This window comes from Lacerta agilis, chromosome 15, assembly GCF_009819535.1.
Source record: "Lacerta agilis isolate rLacAgi1 chromosome 15, rLacAgi1.pri, whole genome shotgun sequence".
In the NCBI taxonomy this organism is placed as follows: Eukaryota; Metazoa; Chordata; class Lepidosauria; order Squamata; family Lacertidae; genus Lacerta; species Lacerta agilis.
In genome coordinates this window covers 8,353,578-8,372,164 of record NC_046326.1, presented here as the reverse complement: position 1 = coordinate 8,372,164, position 18,587 = coordinate 8,353,578, and the positions used below count along the sequence as shown (strand labels likewise).

General features: G+C 44.9%; 1 protein-coding gene across 1 annotated transcript in view; it reads left to right on the top strand.

Moving 5' to 3' along the window:
* The first annotated feature begins 6,674 nt into the window (after positions 1–6,674).
* The window catches only part of UNC5D (unc-5 netrin receptor D), a 407,047-nt gene continuing 395,134 nt past the window's right edge, over positions 6,675–18,587 (top strand). The window contains 1 exon segment of the mRNA XM_033171586.1: positions 6,675–6,870. Coding sequence (XP_033027477.1) covers positions 6,789–6,870 — 82 coding nt within the window. The 5' untranslated portion in view covers positions 6,675–6,788.

The window sequence follows — 18,587 nt, the reverse complement described above, 5'->3', positions numbered from 1 at the left end:
CATGCACACTTCTTCAGATATGTGGGAGAAGCGTCCTGATGTAGAATAGAATGTCCCTATTTTCACCTGTGGAATGTTGGAGGGTATGGAGTCGCTGTCTTGGTTTTCCAATGCTGCACATTGCAGCTGGTTACTGAATGGGAAGGGGCAAGGCAATCTGCACATTGTCGGTGCCACAGCAGAGCCAAGCTGACACTCCCCTTTAGGATTGCCACATTTGTTTTAGCAAAATACAAGACAAGGTGGGGCGGGGCGGAGTGACTGGGGGGTTATTTTCCCCCCTATCCGGTGCTGAAGTGACTTCAAAGCAATCAATTACAATCTGCTGCAGCCTAACAGAAGGCCCCCTCTGGAATTTCACCACACACACATTTGAGTATCTGTCTGTGCTTGGATACCTAGTCCTTAAATATATGACCTTTCACAGACCCTTTCAAACACCTGCATTTGGAGAGGACCCCTAACTTGGCACCAGGGGCGCCATCTCTAGGGGGTCCTGAGCACCTGCAAAAATTTGTTGTGGTTGCTCAGCACCCACACCACAGGGCCCCCGATGCAACTTCTGGTGCCTCGCAAAACACTGGAAGTCACGTCCAAGGTCTCGCAAGACCTTGGAGATGCTGTCTGAGGCCTTGTGAGGTCTCGGAACCTGACTTCTGGTGGCTGCAGTGCGCTTGATGTCATGATGTCACATTGCGCGTGGTGGGGTACGCATAACCTGGGGTGCAAGTTGGCGTGCCTGCTTGGCAGAGAGGGAGGGAGGGAGGGAGAGAGAGAGAGAGAGAGAGAGAGAGAGAGAGAGAGAGAGAGAGAGAAGACCGGAAATACAGGACAAAACTGTATCAGTACAGGAGGTAGCATTTTACATTGAAATATGGGACAATTCTGTATTTTCTTCTTCTTCTTGGGGATCACTCGTAGCCAAGTAAGATAAACACAGTTTTAACTATGAGTCCATAAGTGACTGTGGAGGCCAATTCTGGATGCACACATCTTTCCACAGTGGCGACATTGGTTACTGGGCAGGAGTTGATCACAGTGTGGATTTGCCAAGCCTGCCTTCCTCTTAGCACATTTCTCCCTTGCATCCTGAGTTCGAGTGTCTTCAAAGCCCATGAAACCTTTGGTAAAGACTGCTCTCCAATTGGAGTGCTCGCAGCCAAGTGTTTCCCAATTGTTGGTGTTTATACTGCATTTTTTAAAGCTTTGCCTTGAGACAGTCCTTAAACCTCTTTTGTTGACCACCAGCATTACACTTTCCATTTTTAAGTTCGGAATAGAGTAGTTGCTTTGGAAGATGATAATCAGGCATCCGCACAACATGACCAGTCCAATGAAGTTGATGTTGAAGAATCATTGCTTCAACATTGGTGATCTTTGCTTCTTCCAATACACTGGTATTGCATGCAAAGACCTCTCTACTGCCTTGTCCTTGCCCCATTCTGGGAAAGATGAGAATAATAATAATAATAATAATAATAATAATAATAATAATAATAGGAATTGCATAAGAAGTGCTGGCATTAAATCCAGGACAACTAATGCAGGAAACCTTACATCTGAATGTAGCCTTTGTGGAATTGAGTCACAGAAGAAATGGCTTCTGCGTGTCTATGTCTGCCTTTCCATGGGCGTACCCGGGGGGGGGGTGCAGGGGGGCAGCTGCCCCTCCCCCCGAAGCAAAAAAAAATATTAAGTGGTTATCGGCAGCCTAAAAGGGGAAAAAAAGCTCTCCTCCTGAAAAAAAGCTCAACGACTGGTCTTTCTCCCCCTCCCAAAATCTCAGTAACAATTGAGCTCTTGACCTCTTGCAGAGGCACAGCTGGCCACTGTGTGTGTGTGTGTGTGTGTGTGTGTGTGTGTGTTGTGCCGGCTGTTTCCCCCTCCCTCATGCCGACAAAGAGCTGGCGTGCCTATCAAAGACCGGATCCTAGCCTGCACCCTGCTTGGTCAAATGGGGATGCAGGCTGAGACTTGGGCAGTGTCAGGGGGCGAATCCGAGGGCTGACCATGGTCTTAGCCTGGGCTCTCATCCTTCCTCGTCTGCCTGCTTTTTGTATCCACACTACATCATGCTGGCAAGAGAGTAACTGTGTTATGTATTGAAGTTCTCACCCTAGGCCACTAGGGGTGTGTGTATATAGTTCATTCTGCTGCAGTTTTCACTCAGGTCCGCATATGCAAATGAAGGATTGTAAACTGACGTTCAGGGATTGGGTAACTACAGAAAGTTGTTACTGTTGCTTTGTAGCTGAGTTCTATATAAGCAGGTTGCTGAGCCCTTCAGCTCACTTCTGTTCCAGCCTGAGAATAAACAAGAGCTGTTTGGAAATCACTGTGTCGTCTGCTGTGTCCACCCACAACTTAACAAACAGTTTCTGAATTTGCCGGGATTCATCGTTGCAAGGGAGCTTGGGAAACTGAGTTCCCTTGCATGGTGAGTAGTTCCTTTGCGAGGACTGAGGATCCTGGGAAACTGAGTTTTTCAGCCATTTGGGGCTTTCTGTTTTTTTTGGGGGGGGGAGTTTTTCTGTTTTTTGAAGCTGTTTTTGTTTTTGAACCTGAACGACCATGGCTTGCCCCCACCCCCCGTTTTGATCCTGGGTACGCCCTTGTGCCTTTCTAGGGTGTTAGTTTCACTGATTTGGCATACTAACTTGGATTCCAAGTGAGAGGAGGGATGCCTGGGAACTGTGTTTGCAGCCCAAGCATGAGTGTAGCTCCCAGATAAATATCCAATGTGATTTCCCCCCAATTTTCTATTGTTTTGATTTATTCGTTGTACATCTTTCGCATTTTTGTTTTGTATTAATATTCTGTCCACTGCTTTGGGGAACCTTTCGGCCAAACAGTGGTATATAAATAAATCATAACATAACGTACTACACATCGTGTGCTTACATGGGAACTAATTCAGCAGACCCACACATAAGGCTGTGCTTATCCCTGCGAGTTCAAACTGAAGATCAAGGAGTTAGTGGTTCAGCACAATTGGCACAACCTGAACGAGGGACTTTGAAGAGATCATTGCACAAAATCCTGCATAACCTTAAGACTCCCCACCCCCCCTTTGGTGCTTTAGTAACTAAATTACACTCAGCCAATATTATGGGAAGCTGCTGTCTTCAGCCTTTTGATTGAATCCTCACTCCCAATCCTAAGCATATTTATTTAGAAGTAAATCCAACGGAATTTACTTCTGAGTTAGCTTAGGGCTGTGGCATATAATTGACCCGACCAACTTACTTTTACCTCTCTAGGATGGAAATTTTAAAAAAAAAGCACAGAGAGATGATTCTTGTGTACATTCAGAAGTGTGGGAATTGTCCACAGACACAGTGGCTTGCATCCGATGTTACTTCTACTCAGAGTAGACCCAATGAAGTTAATGGATATGTCTAATATAGGTTCATTAAATTCAGGGTGTCTGATAGAGCTTAGCTGGATATAAGTAAAAGTCATTTTAGATCACTTTTATGAACTGGATATATTGCTATGAGTCTATTTGTTCTTTTGCTAGTATTTCTGAAATTTTATTGATGCATATCACTTTGAACATAACATACCTAGAAAGGCCATTATAAATAAAATACAGTAACAATGACAAAAGAAAATTAACTGATTGATTAAATTCAATACTTTCGCTCCCTGCTTTTCCACGTAACATGCTCAGAAGTAACTAACAAACTCCATACATGAAAGTGGTATATAAACCAACCTTTATTTAATTTATATTTAATCTTACTTAAAATATATTGCTGTGAGTCTTGGAGGGGGGGGGTATAGGCTGTATGTCTGAGTCCCTTGTAATTCCTGGATCCAACAAGGATCCAATTGCTGGAGTAGCCAGACAAGTTTCTTGGTAATGAATGACCCCTAAGTATGGGTCATTAACATAACAAATGGTTCTGTGCCAGAAAACAAATAGGTGGGGCCCCCTCCCTCGACAATAGAAAAAAAATAGAGAAACTCTTGCTTGGGCCGCAAACATCATTCAAATGGCATTAGGAGCATTGCTGGAAGAAGCCTCCACTTGAGAGCTTGGCTGTGCATACACATTTGAAGCATGTTTGAAACACATGATTTTTGACAATGGATTCTGGGCATTGTAGTTTTTTACCCCCACAGAGTTACAATTCCCAGCCACCCAAACAGAATTTGTCCAAACCTCTTTCAAAGCCATCTAATTTTGTAGCCATCACTTCCTCTTGTGGGAGTGAGTTCCATAGTTTAACTATGTACTGCATGAAAAGGTACTTTTAAAAATGTGTCCTGAATCTTCCAACATTCAGCTTTACTGTACAGTATACTGTATGAGAGAAAGCTTTTTTTCTATCCACTTTCTCCATGCCATACATAAATTTCTATTGCTCATCTTCCCCCTAAACTAAATGTTGAATGAGTTTTAAACGTAAGTTTTAAACGTAAATGTTGAATGAGTTTTAAACATAAACAGCCTAAGTCAGAGTAGAAAGTACTGAGACAGATGTGTGGTATAAGGCAGCTTCAAAAGTTTTATGTTCAAGGGACAAGGTGAAAAGCATAATGTGACCGTAGTCTGAATTGAAAGAGTGAGGTCGTGGTTAGAGTATTGGACTAGAACGGAGGGGAACAGGGTTAAAACTCCACACAGCTAGTAAATGCACTGGGCAACTCTGGGCCAGTCAGTCCATCATATAAATAAGGATGTGAATAGGAAAGAAAATAAATGAAAGGGAGGGGATGAAAGAAAGAGAGGAAAAAGGAATAACTAACAAAGGGGGGAGCATCAAAGGTAAATTCAATTGGAAAGGAGAGGCAAGAAAGATAAACAGCAGAAGAGGAAAGAAATTGATACGGGAAAGAGAGAAAACTGTGGGGGAAGAAGGGGAATAAATAAGCCCCCTCCCCCACAAAAAACCCACCGCACAATATTTCCTTTTTATTGTGCATTCATGATTTTTGTTCACGGTGGTATCAGGGCAGTAATGAGGAAATCTACTTTCAATACTCTTTGTGCCTGGAAAAGTTCTAGGCTGCACGTACTGCTTTCCCAGTGGCGTATGTCCCATCTCTTTCCACTGGAATGCTGCAACTTATTATACCACAAATGTTCCAATATATTTTTTGTTCCACTTTGGTTGCACTCCAGAAAGCAATAATGCGGCAACATTGGGAAAGCATTCCCGAAAAAACTAAAAAAACAACGAATGATGTGTAGAACTGTGGAGCTCAGTGTTGCAGGTGCCACATTCCACATTTGTAAGAAATCAATTTTTTAATGCGGCAGCACCCACCCATTGGAGCTCCCTGCCTATTGATACCAGGCAGGCACCTCTCTTTTCGGCAGCTGCTAAAAACATTTCTGCTTCGATAAGCCTATGCAGATATCTAGAACGCCGATGCTTTAAACTTAGTGCTGGTTTTAATTTGTTGAATGTTTTTAATTGTTGTTTTGATCATTCTTATCAATAACTTTATTGTTTTGTTCTTTTGTAAACCACTTTGAGGTGTGTGTGGTTTTTTTCCCAATCAAGCTGTATATATATTTTTATAAAATAAACAAGAAACCCACCACTAACACACTGTTTTTGTATCAATGACATGCTAGAGAATACAAGGGTGGGCGGGAGTCTGGAGGGGTCCCAAATTGAAGACCATATGTTCAGACAGTCCCCAAACAGCACATTGCTAAAAAAAAATAATCGATTCCTATTGGGTTCAATGGTGCTTCCTTTCAGGGAAGGCAGCCTAGAAGCCCAAAGCCCCCCCCCCCCCGTTTAACTCAGATGTAAATACCATTAAGGGGACTTACATAAGAACCTTGTGCATATTTACTCCAAAATCAGTGAAGTTGCCCTCTTGGCCCATGCCTAATCCTGACTACTCAGAAGTACAGCAAATCCTATGGAGCTGATGGGGTATATGGTCCTGGGCAGGGCTGGATTTAGGTTTGATAAGGCCCTAAGCTACTGAAGGGAATGGGGCCCTTTTTATGTTCAGCTGTCCTTTGTCGACAACAAATTGCAGCAGGTTTTTTTGTGTTGAATACATACTTATGGTAATTTATGGACCTAATAGGTATCTAAAGCCATATGCACATAACAAAATATGTATTTTATTAAAGTACTGAAATTGTTGAACTGAAATGCATTTAAGAAGAAGTATATTAATAGTGATTTTTGGGGGGGGAGGTGGCAAGAGAGTGGGGCCCTAAACTATAGCTTGTTTAGCTTATAGGCAGATCCGGCACTGGTCCTAGGTCAACGCTGCATCCCAATCCCGCCTGCCTGGGAGTAAATCCACGGGTTTCCACGGGACTAACGCTCAGCATCGCACGGTTAGTCCCCTAGCAAAGCCCGGCCGGGACCTGCAAGCCAAGGCAGCCGCGGTTCCTCCGCTCAGCGCCGGGCTCAGCAGCACCCGCACCTCCGATCGGCACCATCCGGTGCAGGAGCTGCCCGGGCCGAGCGCGCCCACTTGGCTCTCGGCAGCAGCAGAAGCTCCGCCCCGCGGCTCGCCGACGGAACCCCGGGCGGCTTGCCCCGCCCCTTTCGGCCGCTGGCCCCGCCCCGCCCTCGCCTAATTGGCTGCCGGGGAGGAGGGGGTCTGATTGGGATGCAGGAGCGCGGCTGCTCGCCTTTAGTCTGTAGCCGGGCGGCAGGCGGGGAGGCGCTGCTGCTGCTGCCGCCGCCGCCGCTGGCGCGTGGGAAAGCGAGCGAGCCGAGGGGCGGGCAGCCCCGCGCTGCCTCGGCTGGAGTAGCCGCGCGGAGTTGAGCCTCCTTTGGTGGCCCTTAGGATCCTGCAGCATGGAGACCCCGCCCTTCTTCTGGCTGGCGCTGATGCTGTGGCTCCTGCCGGATCTGCTCGCCGGGACTGGGGCGCTGCGAGGTGAGTGGGATCAACCTCTGCCCCCCCTCCTCCATAGAGAGGAATGGGGAGGGGCTGGCAACTTTGCCTGGTCAGCAGCACCCCCCCCCCGGCCCCCGCTGCTTCCTTCTTTTCTGCTTCCAGCAAGCATTGATCGGAGTCCACAGGTTGTCTTCTGCTGGAGTAGGAGAATGGATACCTTCCCACCCCCCAATTTTTATTTTTTTGTGTCTTTGCCTGTGGAAGCGAGTTTGCTAAGGGAGGCAGGCTCCTCAGCTGGTGCAATGCACGCCGCCTCCCTCCCACCCTCTTCTTTCTGCTCGGTGAAGGGAAAGGGGGAGGCATTCTCTCCGGATCCCCCCTGCCCTCGAGACTCCCTCGCCTTCTCTCTCTGTTGGGCTGCTTTATGGGGCCTATCCGGTTTTTAAATACGGGTTTCTGGACGGATTGGGTTCTGCAGCAGAGAGCATCGGCGCTTGGAGAGGCGCGGAGTGCTAGGGAACGGGTTCAGACGGAGCTGGGCTGGCTTGAGGCGTGGAGGGTCGTGTGCACGCGTGTGCTCGCTTAAGAGTGAGCATCTTTTTTTGGGGGGGGGGGTGCATGTGCGTGCAAGATGCTGTGCAAACGGCTTCGGTCGGCCATCAGTCCTGGAACAGTGGCTGGATCCTCGGGACTTGGCAAAAGTGCTTGCCGGTGTGCAATCCTGTGCCTCTTCGTACTTGGGAGCAAGTCCCGTTGATCGCAGCTTGAAGCTGCAGTCCTTTGCGCACGCCGAGCTCCGGAGTAAGCCCCGTTGAGCTGCTGGGTAAACATGCATCGGATTGTGCTGCAAGCTTGTCGTTGTAATTGTGCGAGTCCGATTCTTGTTGCGCTGGTCAGTTTCTTATTTCCGCTGCTTTTCCCGCACGGCCGCTCTCGGTTCTGAGATGCCACAGCCCTGGGGCGAGAAGGTCTCCCCATTGACTACAGCGACCTTTTGGACTCTCTGGTGGAGTTCTCCCAGACCACTGGGCTTGGGTGTGTTGGATGTATGCTTCTGTCTCCGTCCTGAAGGGAGCTGACTTGCTAGCCATCTCCATTGTCTATATAGTTAAGTAAATATGGAGGGAAATGATTAAAAAATATGTCATCAAAGTATTTGCCATCTTTTAGTAAGAATCGTTTTCACCCTTGCATACTTCTGTGAGCCCCAGCATTTTAAAAATTGGTAACATCACAGTGTATCCGCCCCTTCCCACCCCAGGGCTTCAGCCTTACCTCCAGTCAATTCAGGGTTACACCTTCAATGTCTAAAATTAAGCCTTCGGCAGGTAGCTGATTGTAAAGTCTTGTCAGCTTCTGAGGCTCTCCTTGTCTGACCACCACCCCTGTCTGTGTTTTCACAAGAAAACCCACTTGCTTGTCTGGCTTATGGGAAAGAAATACTTGCAGGAGGCACAAGACATTCCGGGATCCGTCTAATTACAACAGTTGTTATTTTTAGGTACCTTGGACAGCAGCTTTGCTCCATGAAATGTGAACTTTGACTGTATCAAGGGAGCAGAGGGCAGCCTCCATTTCCTCCTTCCCAGCCAATAGGGTGGCTCTTTATATTGGGTTTATGGAAAGCAGCTGTGCATATTAAATATACCGCAAAGCAAAATGTGGTTCATGTGAGGGCTAAGGGTTTTGACCCTGCACTACACATCAAGAACACTTGGAGATGAAACCAGCAGGATGGGCCATAGTTAGCATCTGAAATCACCCCCATCCCTTGTGTAGTAATGCTGCACTTCTCTGCAAGCTTCAGAAGCACCTTAATTTCTGTTTATGATCCTACTGGGTGCTTAGGTACCTGATTTACTATGGGTTTGTTCTTAGCGGTCTTTTCCTTTGTTTTCCTTGTTTTGATCCTGCATAGTGTTTAGATGTAGCTATAGCTGGAGCACTTAACCCCAGAAGTTACCCATTGAGTGATAATGCTACAGTTTGGGAAGTTGTCTGGGGGCTACCTTGAAGAGAAATTGCATTCCCATCACTGTTCTTTATGGAGTGTTCAAAAGAGTGTATGTAACAGATTGGGGAGGGTGAGATGATGTTTTTGTTTGGTTTTTTTAAAAATCATTGCCAGGCTGTATCTTAGCCTATTAGTATGCATGTGTACACAACATTTGCCTTCTTTCCTACAACACACCTTTTATAGGCAATCTAAAATAAATTGAATATAGAACCCAGGAAGCTAATAATTTGACCTGAGTTTTTTTTTAAAAAAAACTTCTTGATGGCAGAGAAACCAATTTTGAAGGACTGTTTGTGACATTCCTAAGTTCTCTTGTCTTGTGAAAATTATGTTTTCGTTTCCTTTCTCTTTTCTCTTTTCTCTTCCCCCACCCCCACCCCCTTGCTGGCTCCAGGATTAAAATGGAGTTTCAAGTGTGTCTTGTTCTAACTAGGGCTACAGCCTTAAATTCGTTTGATGGGCCAGATTAACCAATTCATCTGGTTATATTATTATTATTATTATTATTATTTATACCCCACCCATCTGGCTGGGTTTCCTCAGCCACTCTGGGCAGCTTCCAACAAAATATTAAAATACAACAGTCCTTCAGACATTCAAAGCTTCCCTAAAGAGGGTTAACCAACACCTTAAGTGTCACCAATTAATAAGGTCATAGGAAGCTGCCTTGAAACCAGGTCAGATAACTAGTCTGTTCAGCCCAGAGACTTTCCCATGATCTGCTACCTGTTCCCTTTTCACCTGGAGAAGCTACAGATTGAACCTGCGACATTTTACATGCATAGCATAAGCTGTACCACTGAGCTATGATTTTTCTCTCCTCACACCCAGTCAAGTCCTTAGCATGCCATTCTCTTACATGTGGCTCATCTCCCCACCCCATTCAAATTCACATTTAGCACTCAAGGGAGGGAGCTGTGTTGGATTTGTTTTGCTGGCTGAAAGTGGCACCAGCTTAAGGAAAGGAAGACAGGTCGAAAACAGTGCCCCTCTTCTGCAAATGTCCTAGGCCTGCTCTGTGTTTTCCTTTCTCTATGAAATTTTCATACAAAAAGGGGTGACATTTTAGGGCAGGTTGATTTTGTTTTTGTTTTTTCTAGTTTAAGCAAATGTTGTAGCTGATTGTGATTGTTGCAATGTTTTCCTTTATCAAAATCATTGCATGCCTGAGAAAGAAATAAAACAGTTAAGCACACATGCACAATGGGTTTTTAATGATCTAAAAAACATTAGGATGTTAGACCAGAACATCCTTAAAACCTGTGTGCTTTTTTCTCCATAACTACTTTATTCATATGCAAACTTATGACAATTCACTCCATTAATATTCATATGATTCATCAACTTAAGATCTTTTATCAGGTGACAGCCTTAGTTCTAAGTAACAGCTGAAAGATTCCCCCCCCCTCTGACTTTGCACGATGCCTTTGTATCCACAACACTGCCTGATAGTCCTTTGCATGGCTTCTGATTTATGATTATACACACCCAACAAACTCATTCAGTGGCATATGTCAGGGTCTGTGAGGCCAACCAGGTACTGGAGTGCAATTTCTTTTCTCTCTCTCAAAGTCCTGATTAAATAGTACCAAGGGCAGACAGAGCTATTTAATATCTCCTTCACACTTTGTCAAAAAGTGCTTTGTGATTTCTAGTTGGTTTGGCCATGCACCGATCTTGAGGTATGCAACTTTTGTTCCCATTCACAAACAGAATGAGGGGTGAAAAATGCTGACCTCCTACCACACCCCATAAATCTAAATTGGACCACTAGTCAAAAAGCCTGCCTTAAATGGGGTCCTCAGAGGATGTCCCCTTGGGGTAGGTGGCATCCATATTATTAGATGTGACGTGGCAGACTCAGATGTGTCTATCTGGGAATAACAAGCTTCAGGAAATCATTCCAGCTCAACCAAATCTTTGCTGGGAAGCCTTGAATAAGTCAGTTTTTGTATATGTGAGTGGTCGATCTATTTTCGCTCACAGTCCTATTGTAAAACTGAATGGGTTAAAATACTAAATGTATTTGTATGCTGAACAGTAGTACATGGTTACAAATATAAAGATTTGCCCACCACGAAGGTCTTGAAGGGGCTGGAGCTTGTCAGTGGAATTAATGTCAAGTTTGCACATGTTCCAACATGCCAATTTTATTTGCTTTCAATGTTTGTCATCAGGCGTGATATTATCTGTGGTTACTTTGCTTAAAGGTACAACGAGCAATAACACAGGCCGCTGGGAACCAGTCAATGTGTCTGGCTCTCTGCTGCAGATGGGATTCCTTTGTGAATTTGGTAGGCAGTCTTAAGAAGAAGTAAAAAATACAGAATTAGATGGTCCACATGCCAAGCTGATGGAAAGGTATTGCTGTCTTTCAAGCTTACAATGCCTGTCATTCTTGGAAGGGAAAGTCATGTTGGACCATTGGGCTGCTACTGAAAACAGCAGCCTGGCATCCAGTTCTCCTCTCTCTCTCTGTGACATTCAGTAAGGGAAATGGACATTGTGTTTATGAAGCAACATAGGCAAACTGGATACAGGTTTGCTGTCGTGTGTTGACAGGGTGCTAACTTCATGATCCTCATCACTTTTAACTGCTGACAGAACCATTGATATTGTTAACGTTTCTCCTTACATATATTTTTCTTCTTCAGAGACAGATTGGATTTTGGTGTTGGATGTGGGTTGCAGGAGGCTCACAGGTTCAGTCATGCTTGGATCTTGCCCTTTTTTTGTTTGTGAATGGAAATGGCAAAGTTCTGAAGCCAGCACTTGGCTGGCTTCATAGCAGCTTTCACTTTTCTTCCATTTGTGATGTTGTCCCCAAACAATTACTGTTCAAGAAAAGCATGAGGTGACAACCTCGTATTATAGTGCTCAATCCTCTTCTGCTGTGGCTGGGCTTATAATATTGGTCTAGTGTGACATCAGCTGCTGGGTTATCCATGAGACCACAGTGTAAGGCTGGGAAAGACTTGCTGTCTTTAACTCAGGAGCATCACTGCCAGCCAGAGTAGACAGTTCTGAACTAGATGAACCAACTGGTCTGGCATAAGTCAGCTTTTTATATTCCTGGTTTCCTAGGGAGGGTAAAGGCAAGGATTCTTCCCAGGATTAATGTTCAACTGGCAGAATGTTGGCTAATATAATAACTTCCATAGGTAACTGCAGCATGCAAGCAAAAAAAAAACCTCCATTCTGTCGTACACTAAGATGGAAAATTACTTGTGGTACAAGGGTTCCCTTGAGGAAACTTGATGCTGTCCTCTCCCTCTCTCTTCCCTCCTTCCCTCTGTATTTTTAGCCTGGCTTGCTGAGGAAGTGTGGGGTTTGAGCTTAAGAGTAGAATCTTGACACCAGAGGCTGCTGTTTCTTTTTCTTTGCCGACTGTCACTACTTTTAGTGGAGCAGATGGCCAGATTCATTTAAATAGGAATTTATTTCATTCTTCCCCCCCCCCCACCCCACTTCAACTTTTAAAGCTCTTTAAAGCCCTGTTGGGTGTTCTGATCGCATGTAACATCGACACATGAATGTGGAGAGCTTTGTGTTGTGTGCTGTGCTAATCTCTGACACGTACTTGCCACCTTCCAACCTTTGAAGGCTGAAGGTGGGGGGGGGGCTCTTCTTCTCTTGGAATCTCCTTGTGCAACTTAGAGCCCTGCATGTAGGTTTTCCACATGAGCAGAGCACCCAGTTAGAACATCAGCATATTGTATATGGCGTAATGTAGCCTTACCTAGTGATTACGATATGCATATATATCAGTTTATTCCTTTACAAACAATCACTCCTGCCATCCCTCCCATGTTTAGAGCAGGTCTGTTATAGTGGTTAAAGTATCAGACCAGGAACTGGGAGACCAGGGTTCACATCCCCACTCAGCCACTGCAGTTCGCTGGGTGTCCCTGGGCTAGTAAATCTCACAGGGTGGTTGTGGAGTTTGGGAGACTCATATATGCTCCTTGAGAAGAAGGTGAGGTGTAAAAGCAATGAATAAATACTCCCATCAGACTTCTGTCACCCATAGTTGCATCACATGGGAGGTCTCGAGTGTTGGTTAGAGCACAGAAACTTGCATATTTCATAAGGATCACAAGGCTAAACCCCATTGATTGAGAAATGCTGATATGGCTTCCCATATTGATGTACGTTTATTTGGGAGAAATGGATTTGGAGGTGACTTTAAAAACAAGACCTGCTTAAAAGAACATGAGAAGATCCCTCCTTGATCACAACAAAGGTTATCGTTTATTTAATTGGTTTCAGTTATGAATCGCTTCCCATAAAACATTCCACTGACATTTAAGAATAACAGCATAAGCATTTTTGTATGGCTTTAAAACAGTGTTGGGTGGTTTTAAAAGAGGATTAGACAAATTTGTGGACGATGAGGCCATCGGTGGCTTCCAACCTTGATGGGTATCCTGTACTTCCACTGCCAGAGCCAGTGATGTGCTGGAATACTGGTATTTGGAAGCCGCAAGAAAGCTGAGTGTTGTTGCGCTCAGGTGCTGCTTTGAGGCTTCCCATGGGCATCTGTTTCTCCACTGTGAGAAGAGGATGCTGGAATGGATGGGCCAAGGGCCTGACCCAGCAGGGCTCTTATTACATTCTTAAATAAGAACAATTTCAAGCCCAGTACAGATGCAGTCCCGTACGTATACACAGCTTTGAGTCCCTGTGCCCTGTGTCCCAGAGTTGCCAAACAAATGCCTTTGGGAAGTCCATAAGCATGAAGGTGAGTGTGTTGCCTTGGTGGTGGTGTTGTTATTATTATTATTTAATTTCTTTTTAAAGCCCTCTAGCTAGAAAGTGGGTGGCGCTGTGGGTTAAACCACTGTGCCTCTTGGGCTGGCCACATGACCCGGATGCTCTCTGGGGACAAACGCCGGCTCCCTCAGCCTGTAAAGCGAGATGAGCGCCGCAACCCCAGAGTTGTCCGCAACTGTACTTAACTGTCAGGGGCACCTTTACCTTTACCTAACCAAATGTCTAAGATCACTCAAGCCTTTGAAGACACAGGTACCTTTCTGGCGAAGATAAAACCCACCCCTTTATGTTTTGACCCTTGGCAAGATCAATGCATCCATTATGATCACATGTTCTTCCCTTCCTCACCCCCAGTTAAAGTATTTTTGAAAATACAAATGCTGGTATAGCTTTGTTCATTAGATGGCCTCAACTGGAGAGTGACACTCTCCGTGAGGTAAGGAGGTTACAAAGCCATGCAGAAATGTCCCTAGACTTTCATCTAGAGCCAAGTGCTGCTTTATAAACTGTGCCATTTGATTCTCATGTTCCATTTTCTCTGTCAACAACTTTGTGTTCTGATAAAGAGCAGTATATAAATACTTGGAATATTAGAATTATTGCTACTGCTAGCTAGGTAAAGGTAAAGGGACCCCCTGACAATTAAATCTAGTCACAAACAACTCTGGGGTTCTGGCGCTCATCTCGCTTTACTGGCCAAGGGAGCTGACGTTTGTCCACAGACAGTTTTTCTGGGACATGTAGCCAGCATGACTAAGCTGCTTCTGGCAAAACCAGAGCAGCGCATGGAAATACTGTTTACCTTCCCACCGGAGCGGTACCTATTTATCTACTTGTACTGGCATGCTTTCGAACTGCTAAGTTGGCAGGAGCAGGGACCGAACAATGGAAGCTCACCCCATCGTGGGGATTAGAATCGCCGACCTTTTGATCAGCAAGCCCTAGGCTCAGTGGTTTAGACCACACCACCACCTGTGTCCTCTCTAGACATTTGGTTGGGTAGGACTAATTAAAGGACACATTTTCACTAAAAAGCAAATGGGAATTGTGGGGCCTGCAACACCATCTTGCCATGTGTCGGGCTGCTGATTAGGATCCCACCCACACTCTCCCCATTTCTGTTTCCCTTCCCAGTATTCAGTTTGCATTCAATGTCCAGTTCTTTTGGGTGGGGGATAGGTGAGAGTTTCTGTGCTCTAACCAACACCTTGCCTCCTCCTCTCTCCTTTTTGGCACCTCAGCAAAGCTTGCCATTTCCCTGAGGTCTGTGTGAGCAGCAGCATTCACAGCCTGAACAGAGAAAGTAGAAGGAAGGATGCACCAATATGTTTTTGTTTTCTTTTGACTGCCTGACTTGGCAAGCTAAATGACGATCTCAAACTGAGTGGGGAGTTTGCTTCCTTTGCTATATAAGAAGTATAAATTTGCTGACATATTGTTAGAAGCAATGAGAGGTCCCCCCCCCCCAGGTTTCCCATGGGTGCTGGATTTCCAACTGACTGATTGATGTGTGATAGTACTAAAAGCACCTGCAATGCAAATTATTTGCAAGTGAGAGAACCAGGGGCCAGAAGGGCAAGCAGTAGTGACACTGGTGATAACCGGTATAGCAGGCTTGTCCAAAGTCTGTTTTGGGGGCCTAATCTGGCCCCTGTGGCGGTTTATTTCTGGGGGGGGGATCCTAAAAAAAGCTCAACAGCTTTGGTCGACCTTTTGGTTGGCCCTTGTGGCCTTTCACTTCAACAAATCTGGCCCTCTTTGAAAAACGTTTGGACACCACTGCAGCATAGCTGTCAACTTCCCCCCCTTTTTAGAGGGAAATTCCCTTATTCCGAATAGGATTCCTCGCAAGAAAAGGGAAAGGTTGACAGCTATGCACTGCAGTAGGGTATCCTATCAAACAAAGTTAATGATGGCATGTTTATATCTTCCGTAGAAGGTGGAAATGTTGTGGTTGCCAATTTCCTTCATCACATACTTCACTATAATTTGGCCCTCCAGGCCTTGCTATTTGGCTCTTGGAAATCTTTGCAGGTAGGATGGTTGTGTGTCAGCATGTGCAAAAAGTAGCTACTGTACAAAGTTAAAATTTCTATTCATAGCTCCACTCACTGTTGCCTTTGGCCACACCTCCTACTGTCCAAAAGGTTTCCCCAGAAAGAAATGTGACCTTCAGGCAAGTGTTTGCTTCTCCTGTTATCTAGTCAACTTCTCCATGGAAATCTGCAAGGAAACCTGGAGGAAGATCGACACTTAGAAGGAGTTGTTCCATTTCTCCCCCTGTTATTAGTGTTAGTTTTTATTTCTACTGGTCATGATATCTCTGTGATTATGCTTCAGTTTGAGTGAGGAAAACATTGCTTTAAAAAGTTGAGTGCCTTATACTTGCCGGCATATCCTGATTGGATTCTGGCAGGCTTCAGATGTGAAATCTCATAAGCCATCAGCCATAAAAGACTGTCAATACTAAACGCTGTTGCATGTCAGCTGTCAAGTACCAACTGTCAAATGTTGAAATCAAGTGCTCGTTGGATGGCACATAAAGAGATCAAATGTCAGAGTATTCGGCAAATAATTTGAGTTTGTCTGCAGAATATTTAAACATCCAAATGTTTGTAGGTGAATTTGGAGGGAAATTGTTTTGCAGCAGATGAATCTCAGTTGTCCTGGAGACCTTTAGGTGCAACATCAAGGATAGCCAACGTGATGCTCTTGAGATGTTCTTGAATACCAAATCCCACCAGCCAGAGGCAGAGAAAAAAAGAGAGGCAGTACAGTTCAAGGTCAATTCCAGCAAGGCAAAAGCACTCAAGTTTCAGGACTCAGCAGGGTATGGCTTATGGAGGAGGCATGGCCTAGAGCAGGCACGCCCAAAGTCTGTTTTGGGGGCCTAATCCGGCCCCTGTGGCAGTTTATTTCCTGGGGTAAAATCCTTAAAAAAGCTTAACAACTTCAATCCTTAAAAAGGTCAAGAACTTTGGTCGGCCCTCACACATGCTCACTTCATCAAATCTGGCCCTCTTTGAAAAAAGTTTGGACATCCCTGGCTAGAGAGAGTGTCTCAATGTCCATTTAGAGAGGGGTGGAAGGCCACATCTGGCCCCCAGGCTTGGAGGTTCCCTGCCTCAGCTGTATACCATGGTAGCCACTAAGTTGCCCTCCTGATATAGTTGGACTCTAACTCCCATCAACCACATTTGGCATTGTCATGGATTCATGGGTGATGGGAGAAGAGAGTCCAAGAACATCTGGAAGGCCAGATGTTTCCCATCCCTTCTTGAGCACATTCTCTCATGAAACAGAGGAAAGGGAGTGGTCTCTAGGACCTGGTCCATAAAAACAAAACAAAACAGTGAGATAGTAGAGCTCTGAGCTGGTAGAATGGACCATGTCAGAGTTCTGGTGAAAGACCACATTTTTGAATGCTTTCCTACATTTAAAAAAGCAAGCAAACCTCCATGCAAATGGTTGCTCAGTATTCAGTGAAGAAAGAACCCAAGATTCGTGTATTTTATTTTACTTATTTTTTGAAATGCACTGTCTTAATCTTACAGTTCTGTAGCTAATGTACTGATGAACCTTTCATTCAAAAGCTTCTGTCAAAATGAAGGGTTGCAAAATACAGTGTTTGGAGAAACTAGTTGTTTTTCTTCATTCAAGTATAACCTGCAAAAAAGCGAATAATGCCCCAGTCTTTTATCAACTTAAAGAATGCAATCTATCTTGTCATGTGGAATCGCAAGAGAAATAAGCAGGGTCATGACTGACAAAAGAGAAATATCAAAGCATTTGTTTTTCAATGACAAGCTGTTAAAGTGGGGGGAATATTTTCCTTAAAAATAATTATTAGTGTGCTTTATACTTCATCATCATCATCATCATCATATTTTGCTACTGAAACTTTGGTATTATCAGTTTCTTTCGGTATATTATCATAGCAAGAGATTAAAGTCTTCGAACTTGTTCTTGACAAGAACTCTTTGTGATACAACACAAATCCACCTATTCTCTAGTGCTTATCACCTCCCATATCCTGGGGCATTTTTGCAATCCATAAAACACTTGGAGCAAAACTCCTTTTGAAATGGAGAAAGTGCAGGCTAAGCTCTGTTTGGCTGTTAGTCTGAATGTGGGCTTTATTTACAAAGAGAGAGGCTATCTCTGGAAGTGACAGGGAAGGGCTGTAGCTCAGTGGTAGAGAATCTTCCTTGTGTACAGAAGGTCCCTGGTTCCTTCCCTGGCATCTCCAGGTAGGTCAGGGATAAAAGCCTGCCTGAAAGGAGTGTCTCCACCCCCATCGTTCAGCCCTGACACAGAGGTCCACCTCCGAGGTCCTTCTGGTGGTTCCCTCACTGCGAGAAGTGAGGTTACAGCATGGTTACCAGATTTCTTTCAATGAATCCAGGGACCCTTTAAAAAAATCATGCTTTATTATCCATAATTAAAGGAGGCACAAGGGGTTCACAATCCACATTAAGCCGAGCTATGGACAGGCCCTTAGAAGTTTTGCCCTGGTGTAATATTATATTCCTGTCATTTAGAAGCACCGCTGCCATCCGGGGGCAAAAGGAGACTTTATTTCACCTGGGTCAAAGACCCAGTTTGGCACACACATAGGCAGGGGGCCTGAATGGCACCCCCCTCCCCTGAGGCTTCATCTGGGACAAAAAACCCAGGTAGCCCCTCTCCCCCAGTAGTTGTGGCACTGCTTCCACCAACACAACAAATTCAGCTTGAGTTGGCTTTTGTAGACCTGCTGGATAGCTGTGAAATGGAAATTCTGCTGATTTGACACATAAAACTATACTATATTTTTTATTGCTAAAATTCATAATTGCCTCCTCCCACAGATATTGCACTGACATCCACCCACATAAGTTGCTAGCAGAGCCCCAAGCTCCTTCCCAAGAGGCCATCTCATTGGTATTCTGTGTTTTCTCAGAATACACAGTTATACGCACATATA